This window comes from Vespula vulgaris, chromosome 17, assembly GCF_905475345.1.
Source record: "Vespula vulgaris chromosome 17, iyVesVulg1.1, whole genome shotgun sequence".
NCBI lineage: Eukaryota > Metazoa > Arthropoda > Insecta > Hymenoptera > Vespidae > Vespula > Vespula vulgaris.
The window spans coordinates 3264761-3289432 of record NC_066602.1 but is presented as its reverse complement, the minus strand read 5'-3'; the positions used below and the strand labels follow the sequence as shown (position 1 = coordinate 3289432).

The 24672-nt window shown below is 28.1% G+C and overlaps 6 protein-coding genes across 8 annotated transcripts; 3 read left to right on the top strand and 3 right to left on the bottom strand.

Annotated features, from left to right (window-relative positions):
* The first annotated feature begins 35 nt into the window (after positions 1-35).
* On the top strand, positions 36-3435 carry LOC127069902 (MOB kinase activator-like 4). The gene is made up of 4 exons (XM_051007570.1): positions 36-146; positions 399-525; positions 910-1283; positions 1370-3435. Exons 2-4 carry the CDS (start codon positions 466-468, stop codon positions 1599-1601), a joined length of 666 nt encoding a protein of 221 aa, XP_050863527.1. The 5' UTR covers positions 36-146; positions 399-465; the 3' UTR covers positions 1602-3435.
* Positions 3379-9940, bottom strand: LOC127069903 (ribonuclease P protein subunit p25-like protein). Of its 3 annotated transcripts, none has more exons than XM_051007571.1 (5): positions 9799-9940; positions 4274-4390; positions 4006-4184; positions 3829-3936; positions 3379-3760 (listed from the first exon to the last, which is right to left on the bottom strand). In XM_051007571.1, the coding sequence occupies exons 2-5, from the start codon at positions 4358-4360 to the stop codon at positions 3469-3471; spliced, it is 666 nt and encodes a 221-aa protein (XP_050863528.1). In that variant the 5' UTR covers positions 4361-4390; positions 9799-9940; the 3' UTR covers positions 3379-3468. The 3 variants fall into 3 exon arrangements, with proteins under 3 accessions (XP_050863528.1, XP_050863529.1, XP_050863530.1); XM_051007572.1 differs by lacking the exon at positions 9799-9940 and adding an exon at positions 4685-4932; XM_051007573.1 differs by lacking the exon at positions 9799-9940 and adding an exon at positions 4484-4667.
* On the top strand, positions 8061-11830 carry LOC127069885 (aromatic-L-amino-acid decarboxylase-like). Its single transcript, XM_051007537.1, has 13 exons — positions 8061-8261; positions 8368-8481; positions 9231-9282; positions 9349-9419; positions 9501-9743; positions 9838-9963; positions 10114-10352; positions 10425-10599; positions 10684-10849; positions 11048-11100; positions 11179-11375; positions 11462-11539; positions 11613-11830. Exons 1-13 carry the CDS (start codon positions 8061-8063, stop codon positions 11749-11751), a joined length of 1854 nt encoding a protein of 617 aa, XP_050863494.1. The 3' UTR covers positions 11752-11830.
* Positions 11831-13639: 1809 nt separating this feature from the next.
* On the top strand, positions 13640-18497 carry LOC127069887 (tyrosine decarboxylase-like). The gene is made up of 3 exons (XM_051007539.1): positions 13640-13862; positions 14616-14829; positions 15372-18497. The coding sequence occupies exons 2-3, from the start codon at positions 14629-14631 to the stop codon at positions 16833-16835; spliced, it is 1665 nt and encodes a 554-aa protein (XP_050863496.1). The 5' UTR covers positions 13640-13862; positions 14616-14628; the 3' UTR covers positions 16836-18497.
* Positions 18498-18521: 24 nt separating this feature from the next.
* Positions 18522-19694, bottom strand: LOC127069904 (peptidyl-prolyl cis-trans isomerase H). Its single transcript, XM_051007574.1, has 2 exons — positions 19202-19694; positions 18522-19101 (listed from the first exon to the last, which is right to left on the bottom strand). The coding sequence occupies exon 2, from the start codon at positions 19077-19079 to the stop codon at positions 18525-18527; it is 555 nt and encodes a 184-aa protein (XP_050863531.1). The 5' UTR covers positions 19080-19101; positions 19202-19694; the 3' UTR covers positions 18522-18524.
* Positions 19695-19960: 266 nt separating this feature from the next.
* Positions 19961-23902, bottom strand: LOC127069878 (zinc finger protein 93-like). Its single transcript, XM_051007501.1, has one exon. The coding sequence runs from the start codon at positions 23194-23196 to the stop codon at positions 20380-20382; it is 2817 nt and encodes a 938-aa protein (XP_050863458.1). The 5' UTR covers positions 23197-23902; the 3' UTR covers positions 19961-20379.
* Positions 23903-24672: the final 770 nt, after the last annotated feature.

Genomic DNA, 24672 nt, shown 5'->3' with positions numbered 1-24672 from the left:
TCTTATGTACATTATTACAAATTTTTAACAGTAACGAACATAAAACTGCGCGTGATTACTATGACTGGCGCTGTTCTTCGAACGTCATTCCACGGATCTTCTCTCTTCATTGTATTCTGTGATCCACCTATGCAACTGCTGTAAACGTGCGTGTTATCTCCATTCATTTCTTTTTACTAAAAGCTAAGATTGTTTTCAACATTTCTTTTACTACAAGCTCGATACGTTTTAAAGCCTTATTTTTTATGAATAAATTAGAGGTTAAGAAATAACCTTCCAAAGCTAGGAGCAAAGGTTTATCGCACGATTTAAAATCGATAGATTCACAAACGATAATCTGCATAGTCGCCATCTGTTGGCAATAAAGGATACTATATAAAAAATATTGGATATTCTAGGAGAAGAAGCATCTCCCTTTCTGATACAATTGGATGCTCAAGCATATTAATCGCAAGAACTGACAAAATGAAGATGGCGGACGGACCTACAATCTTGAGAAGAAATAGACCCGGAACTAAAGCTAAGGTCGATATTATTATCAATTATTTTTAACATTATGTCGTCTATATTCGATACAAATACAACTTTGTCATTTGTTTGCTCAGGACGAATAAACATTATTGATATACCGGCATCTCCTTTCTTAAGCATATTTCAAGGAATATTTATAAACAAATAATAAAAATAATAAATATTTTATGAGATTAATCTAATGATGAATGACATTCTTTTCAGATAAGATTTTAGAACTTTTTGTCCTTCTTATTGAGTTATTAACAATTATAATAAATTATACGTTAATCAATGTTTGTTATTAAAGTTTTGAGAATATTTTTATTATTAATCATTGATCCTTAATTTTTCTTAAAAAAAATTATGATTTTATTGTATTATCAACAAATATTACAGGATTTTAGCATGTGGCCGGATGAAGTATTTGAAGAAATGGATAGTACATTAGCCGTACAACAATATATACAACAGACAATCAGGAGAGAACCATCAAATATAGAATTGATACTTAACATGCCAGATGCTCAAGATGAAGGAGTTTGGAAATACGAACATTTGAGACAATTTTGTATGGAACTTAATGGACTAGCAGTTAGATTGCAAGAAGAATGTCATCCTGAAACATGTAATCAAATGACAGCTACAGAACAGTGGATATTTTTATGCGCTGCACATAAGACTCCTAAAGAATGTCCTGCTATTGATTATACCAGACATACACTGGATGGAGCAGCTTGTTTATTGAACAGTAATAAATATTTTCCAAGCAGGTATATAATTTATTATTGTATTTACAAGTATTAAAGTATCAATTTTGTTTACAATATATTTGATTGTAATTATTATATTATTTCAGAGTGAGCATCAAAGAATCTTCAGTAGCAAAGCTTGGATCTGTATGTCGTAGAGTATATAGAATATTTTCTCATGCGTATTTCCATCACAGAACGATATTTGACGAATTTGAAAATAAAACATTTCTTTGTCGAAGGTTTACAGCATTTGTAACTAAATATAATTTGATGTCAAAAGATAATTTGATAGTACCTATAATGGAAGAAGATGGTGCAACTGAAAGTGATGCATAAGATTTTTACAATATAATAGTATTATAAAAAAAACAAATCATCAGATTTAGAGAGATCTGATGGAAATCTGGTTTCATTATCAGAATACATTTTCCAAAATATTTGTAAATGTGAATGTATTCTGATAAAGATCGATAAAGCTCTGCTCTTAGAAAATATTTTATACCTATGAGTATATATAGCATCAAACGAGAGTGAATAGAAAATGATATTGATGACTTTTTGAGGAACAAAGAAATAAAAATATGCAAGAAATTTTTTCATGCTTCATAATTAGCTATAATACAATAAGTTGATGTTTACTTATGTAAGACTTATAAATCTTTGATAATATATTAAGAGCTCAATGACATATTTCATTTGGTATGAATGGTGTACTGATTGCAATTCCGAAACTTAAAAAAAAAACATGTTTTGAAATATTTCTATAATGTTTTATAGACATAACAATGAAAAAGAGTGAATTTAATATTTCTTATACATGTTTATAATTAATAATGTATCTGTATCAAAATCAGTACTCTCAGCTCTAAGATAAAAGCAAAAAAGTTAAAGAATGTTTCTTTTTGGTAGCATTTATATGTATATCTGTAATTAATTACAATATGTTATAATATAATTATAATAAATGCAATAATGTGAGAACTCAAGAATCTTGCTACTGAAAATATAGTTCCAATGGAGATCAATTTTAGAAAAATAAAAAATGATTCACAGTCAATAATAGTAGATCCTTACTTTAAATTTTACGTTCGCAAAATACATTGTTCCTCTAATTTTTGATTGTTATAATATTGACGCTGAAAATTTATGTATTCTTTTGATAATCTTATACGAATTTTACTCTCTTAATACTAATATAATTTTATTTTTCTTAAACGATAATCTATTCAACAGTAATAATGCAAAAGACTATCCTAATTCAGAACCCATGCAAAAAAAATTTGGATAATTGACGAGTTATTCATAATTCTATCCAGATTTTATGTAAAATACTATCTTAAAAGAACTGGAACTAATTCTTCAAAAAAACGAAGATGGAAAATCAATCGGAATTGTATTATAACAATTATTATTTGTATATATATAGTTTTCGTATGTTATTACGATAATATGTAATATGCTTCACTTATGCATATCACGTTTATATATATATTTCTTCTTTTCAATTGTTTAAACATATTTACATTTTAATATAAATATAAATAATAATTATAAATAATAATTTGTATTGTTTTTTAAAAGAAAAGAAGATATTTATGTTCAATAGATAAAACAAATAATAAGTCTATTCAATGATCTTACTAGATAGGTACAAACTTATATGTATTTTTTGTGATAACATTTTAATGTTATTAAAAAATATTTCTAGTTTATTGTATTATAATACGAAGCAATATATCTAACAGGAAATTATTCCATATCACTGCCAATTTTCCCATCAATTTAATAATTAACCAAGCAAATGAAAACTCTGTTATTAATCTTGTTAATACAATCTTCATTGCACCATTTGTACCTCTACTGTTATGTTGTACATTATTTCTTATTATTATTTAGTTATAAAAAAATAAATCTATCAGTATATAATTTCCACACTGTAAATGTAATAAGTTACATGAATCAAAGCATATTTATACTTTGTTACAGAGTAATGCAAGCAGATAATTTTTGATATTATATATGTATATTCTGTAAGTAGAAAAAAAAAAGAAATTCGAGAATGATGCTTAAATAATGGAGGATAGTAGAAACGTAGAGATATAAAAATAGAATATTTCATGTGACCAATCTCTATGTATTAATATAAAATAAACTTTGTACCTTGAAACAATCAATGCATTTTTATTTATATCATATTTATTGATTATTTTTGATCATTTTTATTCACTTTTTTATTTTTCTTTGAAGGTGTTAACGTTAGTTGATTCTTTTTTAGTCTTTTTCGTCCAGTTATTAATTCCATAGCAGCAAATTTCTCTGCATCAATATTAGTTATACCTTTACTATTACTATTACTGCTGCTACTACTACTATTACTATTACTATTACTATTACTATTACTATTACTATTGCTATTACTATTAGTTTTATTTAATTTCATTTGACTGGTATCGTTTTGAAAATTGAATTGTCCGGGGTCATCTGGAGCTTGATAACTTTAACAAACATATTTTATGTAAATATCTAAGGAAAACATGATTTCGAATCTATCATAATATCTTACCCAGATACTGTAATGTCTTTCGCCTCTTTTGATAATAAAATATGAATTTCTGGTACACGGCGAATTTCTTCTTTTACATCTTTACTCGCATTTTCTGAATTTTTTGATCTAAAACGAATTTATCATATATTTACAAAAAGGAGGTTATAGGATCAAATCTGAGTATAACTTACTTACACAATATAACGTAATCTTGTAACTTGATGTAATCCTTTATATATAGTTTTAAAAAGTTCACTACAGGAAATTACTTTACCGACAGCTTCTCCAACACCAGTCCAAACAATACAATCGTGATTCGAAAATTCCTTTATTGCGTATCCCAAGACATTTCTAATTTTTGTACCACCTTTAACCTATAAAACTGACGTGAATAAACAATATTCGATTGACTTAATCGTACTATTGTGCGATCAAAAAAATGATAGCAAGCAAAAAAACTTACGCGCATTAAAAGAAATTCTTTTGACAAATCTTCGAATGGAATACCTGGAACTTCAGATTCGTTTTTATCTCTTTCCAATGTCATCATTGTTAAATTCTTTCGTTTCACTCTCCCAATCTGTAAACAATATGACTGAATGGAATTACAGGGAAAAAACTGTTCTTTTAGAAATATTTTTCTATTTCTACGATATATCGATTTCGCTCGTACATCATAATTTGTATTCGTAGTAGGAACTGTACTACGTGAGTCGTGTTGATAACTGAATTCTAATCAAAATTATTTCACGAAACAAATTTTCTAATTTTCTTATAATTCTTTTTTATTTAATATTGGAATAATGTTGAGAATTATTGATTGACAAATATTCGAAGTATTTGGGACAAGAGGTTAGCGTCTTGAAATACGTGCCTTAACCTTTATGTCCCACTCTCCTTCTATCTTTCTCCCTTTATCTCTCTTTCTGTCACTGGGTCATAGGTCCATAGTATTGTTCGTTCGACGTGCCAATACCGAAGAGCCATTTATGGAACTCGGAACGGTTTTATATGAACGAAAGTATTCCGAAAACATTTTTCATTTTGAAATAATTAAACAGATACGATCAAATGTTGAAAATAAATTATTTAGAGTATCTGCAAAAATTGACTTTTATCGATCTCGAAAGATCGAGAATTTTTCGATTACAATCAATCTTACTTGAATGAATTAATTTGAAACAATTAATATAAATTATATTAATTAATAGAAAAATTATTTATATACGTATATTATATATATAAAGTATATGAAATAACAAAGTAATATAAATAATAAAATACAATAATTATTTCTAACGATAAAAATTTCTAACGATAACGACGTATGCTAGAATCTAATTATCGATTTTGATCGATATTTCGAGAGATCGAAAATTACATAGATCGATGTCGTTTTAAATTTGAATTAATTAACAAAGTAAATGATAGACGAATATATTTAACATATAAAGTAATATATATCTTTAGTAAAAAATATTGATCAACGATATAATAATATATAAAATCAATTAATAAATTATACGTATATAATAGTATTATTAGTATAACATTTATATGTACACGTATAACATAGTATAACAATATATAAAATGCAATATAAAAATGTAAATAAAATTTTAACTAACAAATATATAATAAGATTTAATTATTCGACCTTTAAAGCGGAAAATGAAGAAACCATTTAAACGATAAAAAAAGAAATAGAGAAAGAGAGAGAGAGACAGAGAGAGGGAGTGAAGAGATGATGGTGGAAGTCTTTCCTATCAATATTTTCCAATCAGCATTCTATCGCACGGTACGATTTCGATGGCGGTTACGTAGAAGGGAATAAGATCGGTTAGAGGGGTGTAGAAAAGGTCCATTGAGAGAGTTGTAGGTGTAAGGGTTGAACGCGTAGGTGTATACCTATATGTTCTTGGTATGCGGCATAGTCGGCATAGCGTCGCGACGCTTCGACGGCATATTGCATTATTAAACACCCCTCTAGGCGCCTCTATCCTGCATTCCATTATTATGAAAGGTTTTTATTTCTAAAGGGTGACATTTTAAGTCAGAAAAAAGGGGACCGTCCCTCGTATACCTTACATCTTTTTTTCAAGTTCGTTGCACTAATTCATTCATTTGATCGATTTCAATATTATCATAATTATTGGATATAATTTTTGATCCAATTTATACAAATAATTATTATATCGATCAACAAAGATATTAATAATTAATGATCCATTAATATAACATCATATTTTTAACAAAATATTTGTACGAATACATTAGTACGAAAGAGATTCTAATTGATTAATTTGAAATCTAAATTAATAATAAAACAAATTATTAATATAATATATTAAACTGTATAACGTAAAACGATCTGAAGAACAGAAGAATCTAATTAATAATTAATTATTTGTAATTATAAAATATGGAAACGTTTGAAGAATCGTACTTCTGTAATTAGATCAGTAATGATCTATGGAAAGATTGAAAATGAACATATTTGATCATGGAAATTGCTTATTCCTCTGAAAGCTAAGGAAAGCTAAGATAGGTCAATGAAAGTTTTAATTGCTTTTTCTCTGTACAGCACCATCCCCCACTTTTGCTTTCCTACATTCCTTATTCTATTATTATTATATTTTCTATTCGAATATCAGAAGAAGATATCTTCTGGCGTTGACATCTTTTTAACCATGTCTCTACCACGTTTTCCTTTCTTCCATTCGTTTAAATGTACTTCGCGAGAAGCAAGCAATTTATTCCAAGTGGCCTTCTTTTTCTTCTTCTTCTTCTTCTTCGGGTATTCGACGATTTTCCCTTACATTTAGCATTGAAGGAGAAGCCAAGAAAAATATTTTCTGCTCGATTTTCTCTTCTCTCCATATTATTACTATTATTATTATAATTATTTTTTTTTTACTCGGATAATTATAATCAGATAGAAATATTAATTAATCCATACAAGATGTAAATCGAAGAAAATCTAAAGATATCCTCCTTCTACAAACGATTTGATTTCTCATTTATTTTCGTGAAGAAAACGGATTGAAAGTTCAGTTTCCTATTAAAGGAAATTAGAACTGTTCTTGAGAGATAACGAAATTAGGGGTAGTGATAACGTTGGGTATGCAAAACGATGAAGAACATACGAATTGGAAGCATTCTAAAACGATTCGAAACTATTATGGCAGAAAATACTATTCTGTAAGTTAATTTTTATATAACTTTCTTTGTGATAATCATTTTGATCCTTAATAAACGATAAATAAACGTTATGAATAAACAATGAATTAGTTATAGAATAAATAATATTATAAAATTTAAAGGTACTCGTGTTATCATATATTATTATTAGGAATAATTATTATTACTCTTCAACAGTTTCCTTATATCATAAACTATCACATTTTATAATAATTATTATTACTTCAACAATTTTCATTTTTCACAATAATTAATAATATTTCAAGAGTTTTTTAAATATCACAGTAAATATTCATATTCGTATAAGAGTTTTACATCTTTAATAATTATTCTTAAGAATGATTATTAAAGATATAAATCATTATGTCATTTTTACATTACTATATCATCTTATTATAACATAATCAATAATTATCATTATTTTAACAACATGACATAATAATAAATAAAATGATTTTTCAATTTTGGCACACATTCCTTGATAATTAACCGAATGGAAATGATTCTGTTCTACAAACGACAAAAAGATCGGCGATTATACAAAAAAAATCTACGATGAAGTTCATTGAAAGAAAGTCCTTCGCGATTGCGCAGGACTCTCGCGGTAGATAACGAGAAATGTTCGCACCCCCTCACGCTTATATATACGACCAAGATGATCGGCGAAAGTTCGTATTGTTCGATCGTTCCTCGTTTCACCATAAACTCTCATATTTCTCTATATGCTCCTATCTATCTATTTATCTACAAAGTTCTGTGCCATCTTCTTCTATGCAACAAATAGAACTATCAATCTTAAGTTAAATTTCAAAGTAATTTTCAAAATTCTATAATCCACTGAGTGATTTAAAATCGAAGTGATCTATATTAATCACATGTGTGTTTGTGTTTATTCGTGTCTGTGCGTTAAGACAATGTATCCTTCAACATCAAAATTTGTTTAAAAAGAAGTGATACATTCAACAAACAAACAAAAATCTCACTAAACATTTTCTCGATTGTTATTATAGATTTTCTTTTTTTGAAATTAATCAAAAAATTCTTTCAAAATGGATATTGAAGAATTTCGAATTCGTGGAAAAGAAATGGTGGAATATATATGCGAATTTATGAGTAATATTCATAATCGAAGAGTAACACCAGATGTTGGTCCTGGATACTTGAGACCATTATTACCTTCTGAAGCACCCCAACAACCTGAAGCATGGGAAGATATAATGAAAGATGTTGAATCTAAAATCATGCCAGGAGTGAGTGTACTATATCTTAATTAATTAATTAATTAAAAAAGAAAAAACTTTGTTAAGAAAATTGATAAAAATAAAAACATTATTTATATCTATGTGTGTGTTATAGATCACACACTGGCAACATCCAAGATTTCATGCATATTTCCCAGCTGGAAATTCTTTCCCATCGATTCTTGGTGATATGCTTTCTGATGCGATTGGATGTATCGGTTTTTCTTGGGTCAGTCATTATCAATCAATCAATAAAATTCTTAATTCTAAAAAATATAAATCAAATTTCACATTATTAAATCGATAAGAAGACGAAAATGAATTTCCTGTTAATAATCTATAGCTGCAGGGTAGAATGATCGATCGATCGTAGTTGTCAGAAGAAGGAAATTATTATTTGCTATAGTATGATGGTTCTTATATATATATATATATAGTATACTTTGTGATTTGATATGTCAGATATTAGATGATGAAGAATGTTTTCTAAATTTTTTCAATTTTAGTTATGTACATATATGTATATAACTAAGTAAAAAAATAATTTCTTCCTAGAAATTAAAAAATATTATAAAATACAAAGAAGTCTATTATTCTTAATAATAATATTATAATCATTCTGAGAAATAATATTATCATTAATTATTATATATTATTAGTTAATTAACTCGGTTTATTTATATTATCTTATGATAATTCTTAAATTAATAATAATTATTTTCGGTAATAACACAATAATTCTTATATTATATAAGAATTATTATACATTTTATATTATTAATTAATTAATTAACTTAACTATAATTGTATTTATTATCTAATGAAAATCTTTGAAGTAATAATGATTAGTCATAATAATATTATTCTTAACAATTATTATAAATTCCTAAAAACTGTTCAAGAAAGTAATAATAATTTTTATGTAATAAAAATATTACAATAATTATCTACATATATATATATCCCGATTTGTTTTAGGCTGCCAGTCCAGCTTGCACAGAATTAGAAACAATAGTTTGTGATTGGTTTGGTAAGTATTAGTTAATATCATCATACAATTAATTTCATATATAATAATCTTATATTGAAATTTAAGGTAAGGCCATTGGTTTGCCAAAAGATTTTCTATGCTTTAATGAGAATAGCAAAGGTGGAGGTGTCATACAGGTAAAGCTATGTTTAATATAAAAACATCTATACTGCATTAATATATAAAAATATTTAAAAAAATGAATATAAAATCTTAAGGGTTCTGCATCGGAATGTATTTTGGTATGCATGTTAGCTGCAAGAGCTCAAGCTATTGCTAGATTAAAGGAATCATCAGCTCATACACATTTGGATGAAACTGCACTATTAGGAAAATTAATGGCTTACTGTAGTCGAGAAAGTCATAGTTCTGTTGAAAAAGATGCTATGATTTCCTTTGTTAAATTAAGAATCCTAGAACCTGATGAAAAAAGTGTACTTCGTGGCGAAACATTAAGACAGGTATTACAATGGTATCAAGTATAATTTATCATTTATATAAAAAGATTATACTCACGTTTGTTCCTTATAATAATATTCACCAAAAATATTTCAGGCTATCGAAGCTGACACAGCAGAAGGTTTTGTACCCTTTTTTGTTTCTACAACCCTTGGCACTACTGCTTGTTGTTCCTTTGATAATTTAAAGGAAATTGGACCGATCTGTAAAAAATATCCTGGAGTAAGTAATTTATTCATTATACATTTTTATATTCATTTACATTAATAAATCCATGTTTGAAGATATTAATAAATAAAATAATTGCATCATATTGTTTTACTTAAATAATTGTTTTATACAATTATCTAATTAATAAATATTTGTTTATAGATTTGGTTACATGTAGATGCAGCATATGCAGGGAATGCTTTTATCTGTCCAGAATTAAAATATTTAATGGCTGGCATTGAATATGCAGATTCATTTAACACAAACACAAATAAATTCTTATTAACAAACTTTGATTGTTCTTGTCTTTGGGTAAAAGACAGATTCAAATTAACAAGTGCTTTAGTTGTTGATCCACTTTATCTTCAGCATACACATGCTGATACTGCAATAGATTACAGGTTACCTAGTAGATTTGATTTTGCAATATTCTTTTAGATCTAATTATTATTTTCATAATAATTCATTTTTAGACATTGGAGTATACCATTAAGTAGACGATTTCGTTCATTAAAATTATGGTTTGTTATGAGAAATTATGGAATATCAGGATTACAATCATACATTCGCAATCATTGCCAACTTGCAAAGAGATTCGAAGCTTTGGTGAGGAAAGATTCAAGATTTGAAATCTGCAATGATGTTGTGGTAAAGAATATTTTTCATCATTGACATATCTTTCCTAAACTAAAGGAAAGTGTTCTAAGTTAGTTTTAATCTAATTTTTAACAGTTAGGTCTGGTGTGTTTCCGAGCAAAAGGTTCCGACAAACTTAATCAAAAACTTCTAAGTACTATTAATGATTCAGGAAAGATTCACATGGTACCAGCTCGTGTAAATCAACGTTATACGATTCGTTTTGCTCTTGCTGCACCAAATGCATCTGCTCATGATGTTGGTAAGTTAAAAAATCAGGACTTGGTTAACAAATTTGGATTAAACTGTAAATAATTTCTAAGCAAAATCTTAATATTTGGAATGAAGTTACTCAAGGAAGATCTACAATTTTTCCAAAGATATGCAGAGTCCTTTTTTCAAGCTATTTCCAAGCAAGCTATAAAGCAAAAAAGATAAAATAAATAATTTTTTATTGTAGATATAGCTTGGTCCATTATAACAGACTACTTGGCAGAGTTACTAGAATCTAAGGTACAAAATTTAAATGAAATGAATGATTAAATAATTACATAATTTTGACCTTGAAATGATTTCAATCAAATCTTGTAGGACGTGATGGACGAATTAGCTGATATTCGTGAGAAGAAAAGGAAAGCTACATTGGAACAAAGACGATCTTTTTTCGTTCGTATGGTATCCGATCCTGCTATACAACCTGGCTTCACCAAAACACCAAACAGAACTGGACCAAAGCTTGATACTCAAACAACGATTGGCGGTATTGGAACGAACTCAAACACTGGAACGTAAATATAAACATATTATCTAAACATTCTTAATGATATATGTTTTTCCAAAGTTATATAATAATATTATTTTTATACGATCTTAGACATTCATGGATATCTTGGCCATTAGCATACTTGATGAATTCAAGAGATGGAACTGATACAAATGAATTATCATTAAGGTATAAAATAATAATAATGCGTGATAATAATAAATGTTAATTAATTCTAATGAATTTTTTTCGAATCTTTCAGATTTCGACATTTGGATACAATGGTAAGATTAAAAACAAGTGGTGCTGGAAGTAGACGTGGTAGTAGTAATGGATGTAGTCCAGAACCATCACCAACAGCTTCACCATCTCGTGGAAGATCACCAAATGGTAGAACGTAATAATTAGAAGTATAATGATTAGAAAATCCTGTAAAAATAATCTCTTTTAAGACTCTCTGTATTTCGAAATATAAATAATGACTATATTGAAGAGGAAAATAGTTCAATTATTGTTAAATTTCTCTTTGAATATCAATACTATCCATAATACAAAATGTAAGAATTATTTCTCAATGGTTTAATTAAAAAAGAAATTCTGATATCTAGAATTAACTAATTTAATCATTTTTTTCTCTTGAAAAGTAAATAACATTATTGATTCATTGATATGTTCTCTTTTCTATTGCCTATTCCATCCTATGCTAAACAGACGTAATTTATTAGCATTTTATGAAGTTTCAAAGAGCAAACGGATTTTGATGATAGATTTTCATCATTGAAAAATAAATTTCCATAGTTTAATTTCTTTTACATGTTGTTAATAAATCGTTCGATCGACTTTCGTATGTAAAGAAAGACTATAGAATAATTGTAGGTATAGAAATACGATTTCATTTGTACAGTTACTACTAGCTCGTTGGAAATCCAATTGAAAAACTTCGAACGCGAGGAGACCATGCGTGAAGGTGATGTCGAGAAAATGGAGTCTGCCTTGTCTGTGTTTATATATTACAAAGATTGAGCGGTGACCTGTCACCGTTTCTACAGGGTGCTGTAAATGTAGGTGAAGAGTAAATATCTATTTATAAACAACGGAAAGCGCGTTAAGGGTGGGGGTTGAATTTACTCTCCGTGCAACATCGAGACTATATGCTCGTTTATTCAAGCACCGACCCCATCATGATGCCATCAACCATTGATACACGCACATATATATATATATATATATATATATATATATATATATATATAATATATAATATATAATATATATAAAATATATAATATATTTTATTTTATATCTATTTATATTTATTTTTCATTTTTGTTTTTTATGTATAACAGAAAAAATCAAGAGGATAACATATACATAGATACATACATTTCCTTTTGTTTGTTTGAAAAATGTTTTTTCGAAGAAGTGATTACACTAATTATTTTAACAATATTAATATTAGTCTTTTTTAAATACCGCCTTATTTGAAAATTGCCAATAATTTTCTTATTCCTTGTATTTAATTACTTAAAATGAATAAAATATAATTGATTAATATTCTATAAAGATTTTAATCAAGATTTTTTTTGTTAATTTAAGAAGAAATTTCCTGAAGAAATTAATTATTATTGATCTTACAATAATTTATCAATTATATGATATATATGTGTATCGTTAAGATGATCTATAATATAAGAAATGAAAAGAATCTTTTTAAACGTATGAAAGATTGACGTCTTTAAAACTGAATTAAATATATATAGAAAATGTTAATTTTTTTTTTTTTAAGCACTACTAATTCCAAATTTTACTATACTAAAATCTATAATTATGTTTTATTGAGAAAATAATTATCTGAATTAATGAATTTTTTTCATTAAATATATGCGCAATGCATATCCTCTAAGAATATATTTCAATTTACATAAATACTATTATGATAAAAATAATAGTATACTAAAAAAAACGTACTATACATATAAACTGTTTTTAAAAAATTACTACATTTTTCATGCTTCTATTTGTAAATTTCGTGATAAAAAAAGAATAAAATAGATTAGGGAAAAAAAAAAACGATAAATGAGTAAGCGAAATTTCAATAAAGTTACTTCCTGATAATAAAAAATATTGAGACATATTTTAGGAAAATTCCATAAGAAAAAACCCACAATATACGTAAATAAAATTTCTTAGAGGGAAAGATGCTGAAAATTTCCTTAAACAATCTCCCTTATCAAAAAGAAACCGTCAACATAAAGGTCTAATCTTGTGTTTCCTGAGACGCAACGAATCCCCAGTAGTGACGCAAACGAACACAGAAATGTAATTTTCCCGAGCCTATACCCGTAAGCCAAGCAATATGAGGAAGAGGAGAAGAAGAAGGGCAGTGCAAAAGTGATGGTGTGGATAAAAGTGACCGGCGCTTTGGCTGATGCTACAGTTTCTCATCGAGTTCGACGCAAGTCACGTTGATTAGAACGACCGGTCTTTCAAAGTTCTTCGCTAACGAGTTATTGTGAGTTTCTTAACAATTTTAAGGAAATATACAAAACCGATTCGATAAAAAAAAAAAAAAAAAAAGAAAAGAAAAGAAAAAAAACTTGCTGATTTTTAACATTATATTAATGTATGTATATGCATATATAAAACGCGTGAGTGAATTATTAATAACAAATTAATTTATAAATTACAAATAAAGGATTAAATTCTTAAATTAAAATTCTTCCTTCTTTTTAAAAAAAAAAAGATTTTTTGTACGAAGTAATGGTTAGTATTAAATCGTTGATTTTTAACATAATATAAAAGAAAATGTGTGCTATTAAAAGAGAAAAAGAAAAGAAAAAAAAAAAGAAAGGAAATAATTTGTAAATTATAATTATAAACGATTTCAAATTCCTTTTTCGTTCCTAAAAAAAAAGGATTCTTTCATATAAAGTAACGATTAATATAAAATTTATATTATTGTTGATTTTTCTAATATTATATATATACATATATATATTTGTGTGTGTATATAATTAACAAATAATAAATAATAAACGTTTGTTAAGAATATTTTGCTGAAGGGAGAAAAGAACCAGATTCTTTTGTACGAATTAATGCTTGGTATATAAGATTTACGCAATTGCTGATAGAAAAGTATAAATAAGACACGTTTCTTAAAATCGTGCCTAATCAAAAGTATAACACTTTTTTTATATATACATATACATGCACAAAAAAATCTGTGAATTGTCATAATTCAGAATATTAAAAAAATGCATTCCAGTAATTGATTTATCATGAACATCGACGAGTTTCAAGTACGCGGCAAGGAGATGGTGGAGTATATATCCGAGTATTTACGTACTCTAGAAGGTAAAAGAGTAACTGCAAATGTGGATCCAGGATACCTGCGACCCCTCCTACCAAACGAGGCACCAGCAAAACCCGAATCATGGGATGCTATCATGAAAGATATCGACGGAAAAATAATGCCCGGAGTAAGTATCGATTTTATCTGATAAATTTGATCGATCGATTACCCGTATTCTAATTATAATTTATATGTGTGTGTGTGTGTGTGTGTGTGTATGTATGCGTGCATGCGTACGTACATATCAGAAACTTTGACAAAAGTGTTATCTAAAATAATGTTACATCCGCTTTAATGGATGTTTTTTATGTTCACTGAAGTGATCCGAACTGCGTTTCAAATACAAACACATACATACTATAGTTCGTTCAAGTATTATAATATGTAAGAAAAAAAAATAAAAAAAAAATAAAAAATAAAAAATAAAATAAAATAAAATAGGAAAGAAAAATAACACCCGCTAATATGTGTGTGTATGTGTGTATAAAAACAAGATTAAAAGTCTATGTAATGCATGATTGCTTCCGATGATGGTCGAGACGACGTGAAAATCGATTTTAAAAAATTACTTGGAAATTTATATATAAACGGAACGTTAACTATATAGCTTAAAGTATATGCTAAGAGATATTAGTTTCAAAAAATAAGATACATATATATCTTTTGCAGATCACACATTGGCAACACCCAAGATTTCATGCCTATTTTCCATCAGGCAATTCCTTTCCATCGATCTTAGCAGACATGTTATCAGATGCAATAGGTTGCATTGGTTTTTCTTGGGCAGCTAGTCCTGCTTGTACGGAATTGGAAACTATTGTTCTAGATTGGTATGCAAAAGCTATTGACCTACCAAGAGAATTTCTATCAGAAGAAAAAACTTCTAAAGGCGGTGGAGTTATTCAAGGTTCTGCATCAGAGTGCATTTTAGTGACAATGCTAGCTGCACGAACTCATGCTATTAGATTGTTGAAGGAACAGGAACCAGATACAGAAGATTCAGCTTTCTTGCCAAGATTGGTTGCTTATTGCTCAACTGAAGCTCATTCCTGTGTGGAGAAAGCAGCAATGATTAGTTTGGTTAAATTAAGAGTTCTCCAGCCAGATGATAAGGCTTCTCTTCGTGGTAAAAGACTAGAATCAGCAATTAAAGAAGATGTGGCTAATGGTTTGGTACCCTTCTTTGTATCCACAACTTTAGGTACAACCGGATCATGTTCTTTTGATAATCTTGTTGAAATTGGACCAGTTTGTAAGCTCTATCCTAGTATTTGGTTACATGTGGATGGTGCTTATGCTGGTAACTCTTTTATCTGTCCAGAAATGAGACCTTTCATGGCTGGAATCGAACATGCTGATTCCTTCAATACAAATCCTAATAAATGGTTATTGGTTAGCTTTGATTGTTCCTGTTTATGGGTACGAGATAGAGTTAAATTAACCTCTGCTTTGGTTGTGGATCCTCTTTATCTTCAACATGCCAGGTCAGGTGAATCTATTGACTATCGTCATTGGGGTATACCATTAAGCAGAAGATTTAGAGCTCTGAAACTCTGGTTTGTCATGAGAACTTATGGTATCACTGGGCTACAAAAATATATAAGGAATCATATCAGGCTAGCAAGAAGATTCGAAGCTCTAATGAAAAAAGATAGAAGATTTGAAATTGTGAATGATGTACGCGCTGGTCTGGTGTGTTTTCGTTTGAAAGAATCTGATGAGATTAATCAGGAACTCTTGGCAAATATCAATGCATCTGGAAGATTACATATGATTCCTGCTAGAGTAATGGGTAAGTATACCTTGAGATTTTGTGTCACAAGAGAGAATGCAGCAGAAGAGGACATTGACTATGCTATTGAAGTTATTGAAGAACATGCAACAGAAGTCTTGTTGGCACACTATCAAGGTACTGAAGATGAATTCAGAGCTAAAGGTCCTAAGAGTCCTGCTGCATTAGATAAAAAACTTGTACGAAAGTTCAGCTTCACCAGAAGTGTCACCAGAGATGTTTATAAAAGATCCAAATCGAAATCAAGTCTTCATGATGGTGCAACACCTATCATGGTTGTTGATGATCAAGCACAAGAAGTTGATACCATTGAAGAAGATGTTTTCTGTAATAGCAGGTAGACCGCAACAGAGCTCACGGTATCTAAGAAAAGAGATCAACTGTTATCTTTGCCGTGAGCTTCCAATAATTTTCAAGAGGTATTTGCATCAAGAATATGGGATTTAAAAAGTGTTTCCTAGAAATTTCAACGATTAAGATTAGACTGATATGTTTATGGTCAAAATCTAATAGAGTATTGAAAAATGTAAACATATGAATGTTCGAATATCAACCTTCTTATATAAAAAATAAATTAAACTTGATATCTCTTCGTAAACGTAATTATAAACAGGAAAAATAATTACATATTTCATGCGATAATATTCTAACATTTCTAATTATAGAATATGCGTATATTGATAATATCGAATTAACATAACCTATCTGTTTGTATTATCATGTAATGTATGATGTAAATTCTTGTAGTTTGTATGTACAAATTTAGTTTTAACTTCCTATGTAAACAGATAGTCTATATTTGAAGATCATGGTGCCTAAAAGAAGTCACGAATTTATTCCTTGTTTCGTACCTGGAAGTTTTTAAACGCACCGTATGTATATACATGTGTGTGTGTATATATAATCAATATATATATATATATCGATTTAAAATTGTAATATTCATGTAATAGTTAAGAATCATATTAACTTATTTGAGTTATATGTATGAATGTCGAATAATGATGTATATAAACGGGCAATTAACGACTGCCATTGTATGCAAGAATCGCGATAGTTTTCTATATGCAGAGTAGTGTAGTGTAGTATATATATATATATACACACACATCACACATAACTGACTTAATAAATTTTATATGTGGCAAGAGATATATTAAATATAAAAAGCTATAGGAATATATTAGTTGACACTATGAATGTACATTACTTATTAAGCAATTAAGCATATTTGTATGTATGTTGCAAAACGAGCATTTATTATTTTTAATATTTTAATTATTATTCAAATAATTTATTGCGTCTATCGTGAATCTAAATAATAACAAAGACGAAAATTCTAGTTAGTAAATATGCATATTTTATTACCATTAAAAATAATTTATTAATATAGTATTAAAAAATTCAATAAAAGTATTATTTGCAACGAGATCTAAAGATGCCCTGAGTTTCACTTCTATGATTATGAATTAAAAATAAATAATAAAATGCTTGCTTTATTATAATTGAATTGAAAAAGCAGCTTACATAGATATTTGTTTGCACAACTATAATTTATATATCATACAGTAAATACAAATATTGCATTACCAGAAAATAAAGTAAAAGCATTTTTCACTATGTAATATTTATCCTTTTACCAATTTATCTAGTCCTATATTATGCATTATAACCTGTAGAAATATAGTTGTATTTTAAAATAAATTATAAAATTCATAGTGTAATTTAAATTAATTATAATTTTAGAGATTACTTAAGTTAATGTAATAAGTAGATCATAATTAACAATTTATAGAAATTGGATATTACTGAATAGCTATAGGCTATATGTGAAATATAGTTCAGTAATATTAAAGGTGATGATAAGGATACAGATTCAAAGTCAATGATACAATTTGTATAAATTGTATTAAAATATATTTTCTGTTATGTACCCTTTAGATTATTATATAGTAAAATGAATTGTTTTTTCTTTTTGATAATATTAAATCTGTTATGGATAACAGTCTTCGTAAATAAAAAAGTTTCCTTTACATCTGACCGCATTGAGAAATTGTTACAGGTATCTTTGGTTTATTATTTGGTCCAGTAGGGACATTTTCTACTTTTCTCATGACCAATAAACCATCTATTACTCTTCCAAAAACCACATGTTTTCCATCTAAAAAATTACATTTAGCACATGTAATAAAAAATTGACAACCATTAGTATCCTTTCCACTATTTGCCATAGAAAGTAATCCAGGTGAATCATGTTTCAATGTAAAGTTTTCATCAGGAAAAGTTCCACCACCATAGATACTAATTACTCCAGTACCATCACCATTTACAAAATCTCCTCCTTGTATCATGAAATCTTTGATCACTCTATGAAATATAGCACCTTTAAATCCTAATGGTACACCGTCCTTTCTATATTCTCCAGTACAGAATTGTCGGAAGTTTTCTGAAGTCTTTGGACATACATCTTCAAAAAGTTCAAAAATCATACGACCAATTTCTGTTGTACCCACAGATACATCAAAAAATACTACCGGATTATTTGGATTGCGCAGTTGAGTTTGGATCTGATTCCAAGTAGGCATATTTATTTCTTGAGTAAATACACTGTATATAGAATTAACTTGATAAACATCAGGAGTTCTTACATTTGAAATTATATTAACAATAAAGTACATAAATCTGTTAATAATCTCAAATATTTTACCTCTTAGACGATCCTAACCTCAAATTCTAGTTTTACAATTCGGTGTGTCTTTTATTACACCGTACAGATTCCTCGTATTAAAACAAAATGTTCTTCCTATAGTTCTGCTAAATAAGATGCTTCGATCATGCTCTCATATGTTTAACTAATGATAGTAACGTATATAAATTTTACGCCATGCGCGGAGAAACAACGTGCTGCTTATGATACTAACTGGTTGAATATCAAACTTTCAAAATCATACATATATATAAAAGTAAAAGTAACCTCAAATAATAACTTCGAAAATAAATATATTCTATTTAAAACTAGAAATTACGAATAATTAATATATCATAGCTCTAATAATTACAAATAAATTCTTGAATAAATATATACGCTGTTCTAAAATAAATATGCTTTGTGACGAAGTTAACAAAATTATCATGATTTTATTGGTTATAATAAATCGTATAATATATTAAATTATTTCGTGACTTTCTAAACTCACCTTTAACAGAAATATATGATATGAGCCTTGATAAATAATGATGAAAATGATTTCATTAAATTCACTTAATATAAAATTATTGGTCCTCTCGTATCTCGAACGTGTCAATGTTTATCCATGCGCGGACATTTTGTCTTACTTCGCTTCGTCAAGTCACGTGACATGAATATATATACGATTTAAACAAGTACGTGAAATTTGAATAATTTTTTTTCGATAATATACATTTGTATTTTAATGTATAATAAATATGGTATTAAAAACAACTATTTAATTATTATATAAAATAAAAGGCAATTTTATTTTTGTCTTTGTCATGCTGTACATTATAAATGCCTTTAATAAGTCTTTATTTACACTCGTGTTATTTTTACCAATGGTAAATCATATATGTTGAAAAAACTAAGGTACTTTTAATATATATACATGTATGTGTGTGTGTGTGTATGTGTGTTACTTGGAATTAATCCATTATAATATATATAATCTTTTTTTTTGTAAATGTAAGATCAAAGAGATCTTTATTTCAATTAGTTAAAACAGTGCACTTTTTTAAAGCTCATAGAAAAACAGTGCAGAACCTATTACTATTCGGTATTATATTATTTATGACGATACCCAATTTGATATAATAATTACAATAACAAATAATTCTCATCTTTTCTTTTAAAATTAAAATATTTTTTAATTATATATGAATTTTAACATGTTCCATTAATATGTTTTTATCTGTAAAATCTTCCCCACAGATACCACAAACTAATTCTTCACCATCATCACTATCTTGTTGATAATGAACAATTTGTATAACTGTTCCTTGAGGAACTCCTTCGTGTAATAATGATTCCTGCCTATTTCCATTATGACTTTTAATTGTCTGATCTTGTCTAGATGTATCATGTGTAGCCATATCCATAGGTAAATCAGTACTTCCTATCTGCCCTATTTGACTAGAATAATTTTCGTGATCTTCAGGATTATTACTTATTGTCAGAACAGGAAGTGATTCATTTGGCTTTGATAATAAATGTAAAGTATTACTTTGTTTAGAGGATTGTATTAAATGCATTGTATCAACTTCATTGTTTCTAGTTGTAGTTATAGCACGAAGAGCATTATTATCTGGTAAAATATGTGTACTGTCATTTTGTTTATCCATAGTAATTAAATACGAATCTGTATGCTCATGATCATTCTGTGTTATATGCACACTTTCATTTTGTTTGTCATCTAATATTAATCTTACATTATTGTGCTTAAGCTCTGATATCGCTATTAAGTTTTCATTATGTCTTTCAGCAGTAACTACAAGATAAGTATTATTTTGTTTATCATTTACAATTTGTTGACATTCTGATTTATCCATTGCTTCTGTGATAGATAACAAAGCTTTATTTTGTTCTAATCTTGATATTTCATGATTATTCATATTTTGTTTCTCCTGTGTACCCTCTCCCATAGATGCTTTAGATTTTTTTCTTGTAGGTCGTGATTTAGGAGCATTATTATTTGTTTTTGCTTTTGCTTCAGCTATCATTTGATCAGAGTGTTTAACAATATGGGCACATAATTCATCACGATCTTGATTTAAAGCACCGCATAAAGGACAGGGATAAGGTGGTCCTGTAACTTCAGTTTCATTTTTTCCTGCAGCATGAACCCATCGAACGTGTTCACGAAGAACTACTTTCTGATTAAAAGCTCTAGAGCACAAAGGACATACATGTGGTCTTTCTCCTGTATGAATTCGTTCGTGTTTTCTTAGAGTACCACCATCTCTAAATGCTTTCCAGCAAAATTTACAACCATATGGTCTTTCACCTGTATGAGTACGATGATGAATTAAATATCCTTGCCGTGAGGAGAAAGTTTTTGAACAAGTATCGCAATGAAAATGCGCTGGACTTCCTGCATGAGTTCTACCATGTTCCCAAAGACCTTGACGTGATACAAAACTTTTTCCACATTCTGTACAAGTAAATGGTGAATCACCAGGATGGGCTGATAATCTGTGCTTATCTAATTGATTTTGTTTTTCAAACTGTGTTCCACAAACTTCACAACAATGAGTTTTTTTTCTATGTATCCATTGATGCCTAAACATTTTCTGTTTAGTTGTAAATTTTTTTCCACATTCAGAGCAAGCATGTTTTCCCCATTTACTATTTGAAACACCTTGATCTATATTATTCTGCATAATCTTTTTCGTGCAAGTAGTTTGATGAGTTGCTAAATGACTTGCATCTTGAAACTGTTTATCACAATATTCACATTCAATAGGCATCCAATTTTTAGATGTATGAATCTTTTCGTGAGATACCAATGCTATTGCTCTTGAAAAACTAATACCACAATGACTACATGTATGCTGCTTATTAACATCTGTGCCCATATCTACATAATTTCTCCTACTGTCATTACTATATGTAAGTGCTTCAACTTTGACCATATTGTCTGAATTATTAAATGTATTAAGAGGTAAACTATATTGTTGATTGATTTGATTATTCATATTATTTTGCTGTGTATACTCGAATTGTGTTACTTCACCATTAGGTAATACATTAAACTCATGCAGTGTATCTATTTTTTCATCATGATTAGGAATTGTATTGACAGTAGATTGTTCAGTTTGAAAAGTATAAGCAGGAACAGCCCAATGAACTTGACAAGCATTATAATTTTGAACAGTTTGAACTGTCGAAGATGGAACAGGTACACTTTGGGTTTCAGACGTATTATTTTCAGACCACTTTCTAAATGTTTCCGTGGATTGTGATACTTGATTATTTCCTCTTGATTGCATTATAGCACGCCCAGCTACATAAGTATGTATTTTCATATGATTTGATAAGCTAGATGGTCTTTGAAAATCTGCACCACAAATAGTACACTTATGCGGTCTTTCTATTTGATGAACTTGTAACATATGTGATTGAAGACTGCTTTTGGAACGAAATAAATTACCACATGTTCTACATGCATGAGGTCGGTCAACTTGATGGCAAACCATATGATTATTTAAATCCATTTTTCTTTCAAATGTTTCTCCACAGGTTGGACATGATAACTTATTAACATTACATGTAGGCTGATGTTTAGCAAATTCAATTTGTGTGAACAGATTAGTACAATTAGGACAACTGACTTTTTTATTTTCAAAACAAGGATACATGCCACCTAATTGACGAAGTGCTTCCACAGCCATAGATTCGTCGTCGCCAGAAGTATATTGCTGTTGTTCCTCCTGCTTGATATATATAGGATAAACGCTACGATTTTCATCTTCCTCATCTGATCTATCAGGTAAGATTTCAACAGCAACATGGGCTTCTTGAATATCAGTATTAACATCATTAACAGGAACTTCCGTTAAACCATCTTGTAGTACACAATCATCAACAGGTTCACATATCTCTTCGTGTGATATTATATTTTCTTGAATATTATCATGTACTCCAGTAAGTGGAAATGTAACATATTGTTCATTTTCATGAGCTTCCATAATGTAGCGTTATTTTACCCGCTCATATGAAATTTATATTTAAAGATCTTCTCTAAGAACCTAGTTTCACCTCACTCCTGTTAAGTTAGGTCCTGTCAGTGTAATCATTGAAAATCAGATTTTCAATCTATTTCACATATACTGTCACGAAAAAGTTATTTCTGTTTCACATTACGAGATCGATTCTTCATTATTTTATATTAATTTATCTATATAAAATACTTATTTCTTTTTCTTTCCGACAATATATAATTGGTATGGTTAAATGTATATATGAGTAATATATCATTGAAAATAAAAATATTCTTTTAAACAAATAACAATTGTTAAAATAACACGAAATTGTGAAATTACAATTTTCACATATTATTTATAAATTTAAAATAATTTACACACTTATCCAAAATTTCAACGTATAACAAGGTTACTTCCATAGTAGTATATAACATGACCTATCTGAAGTTATCTGCGTTTGCATCATTGTTACCAAGAAAAAAGATATTACGCGGCAAATATGAAAAAATCGTAGAATCCTTTTTTAAATTATTTTTAATTAACACAAACACGATTATTTTCAGATTATTCTATATATATAAATATCATATCTTTTCTTATATTAAAATAAATATAACTTATAAAGACATCAAATTAAAAAAGAAAAATAAAATGACTACGACAAAAATATATAACTCGATAGATAAGTTCTATGCCCAACTTACGAAACATTATTCACAAAAAATAATAATGAAAATTAATATATATTATAATTTGAAAAACATTAATATTTATTAATTCCTAATAAAATATTTATAATAATGTTTATACTAATATCTTTAAATATCTACAATTCTGTTTTATCATCCGATAAAAAAGTTAAGTGACATTAAATAGCCAACAATGTAAACTGAGTCCGTCTGGCGAGAATAAAACGAACTAAAAATTCAAGCTTAAAAGTAGGCAATAATGTCTAAAGAAAACATGCATGCATAATCGTCGAGTAATTTTGCGAATCACCAACAATGTATCTGAGATACATCAAAGCTAAATTTTTCCTCTTAAATTCATTACATCTTACATTTATTTTATTTTTTCATTTAACGAAATATCATCGCGTGTGACAGAAATTCTCATACATAGTGAGAATAGTAGTACATTTGAGAAAAGCAAGTAAAAAGCATATGTAGATTAAATTTGACTGAAGATAAATTATTTAAAAAGTGTTTGTTAATATACATAAGTTTTATATTTTATATTTATAAGCAGCCATTCGCCCGGTTCAAACAATCTACAATCTAAATACAGATACAGATATTTCTATAGTGAATAAGGATAAATACAAATGATAGCTAACATAAGTGTTGACGGAAAAGCTTTCTGTGCGTTCTGTTAGAAAATTAATCAAAAATATTGTTATATTCAAATTTATTTATCTGTGGAAATATAACTAACAATTTAAAATGTAATCAATTTAACCTT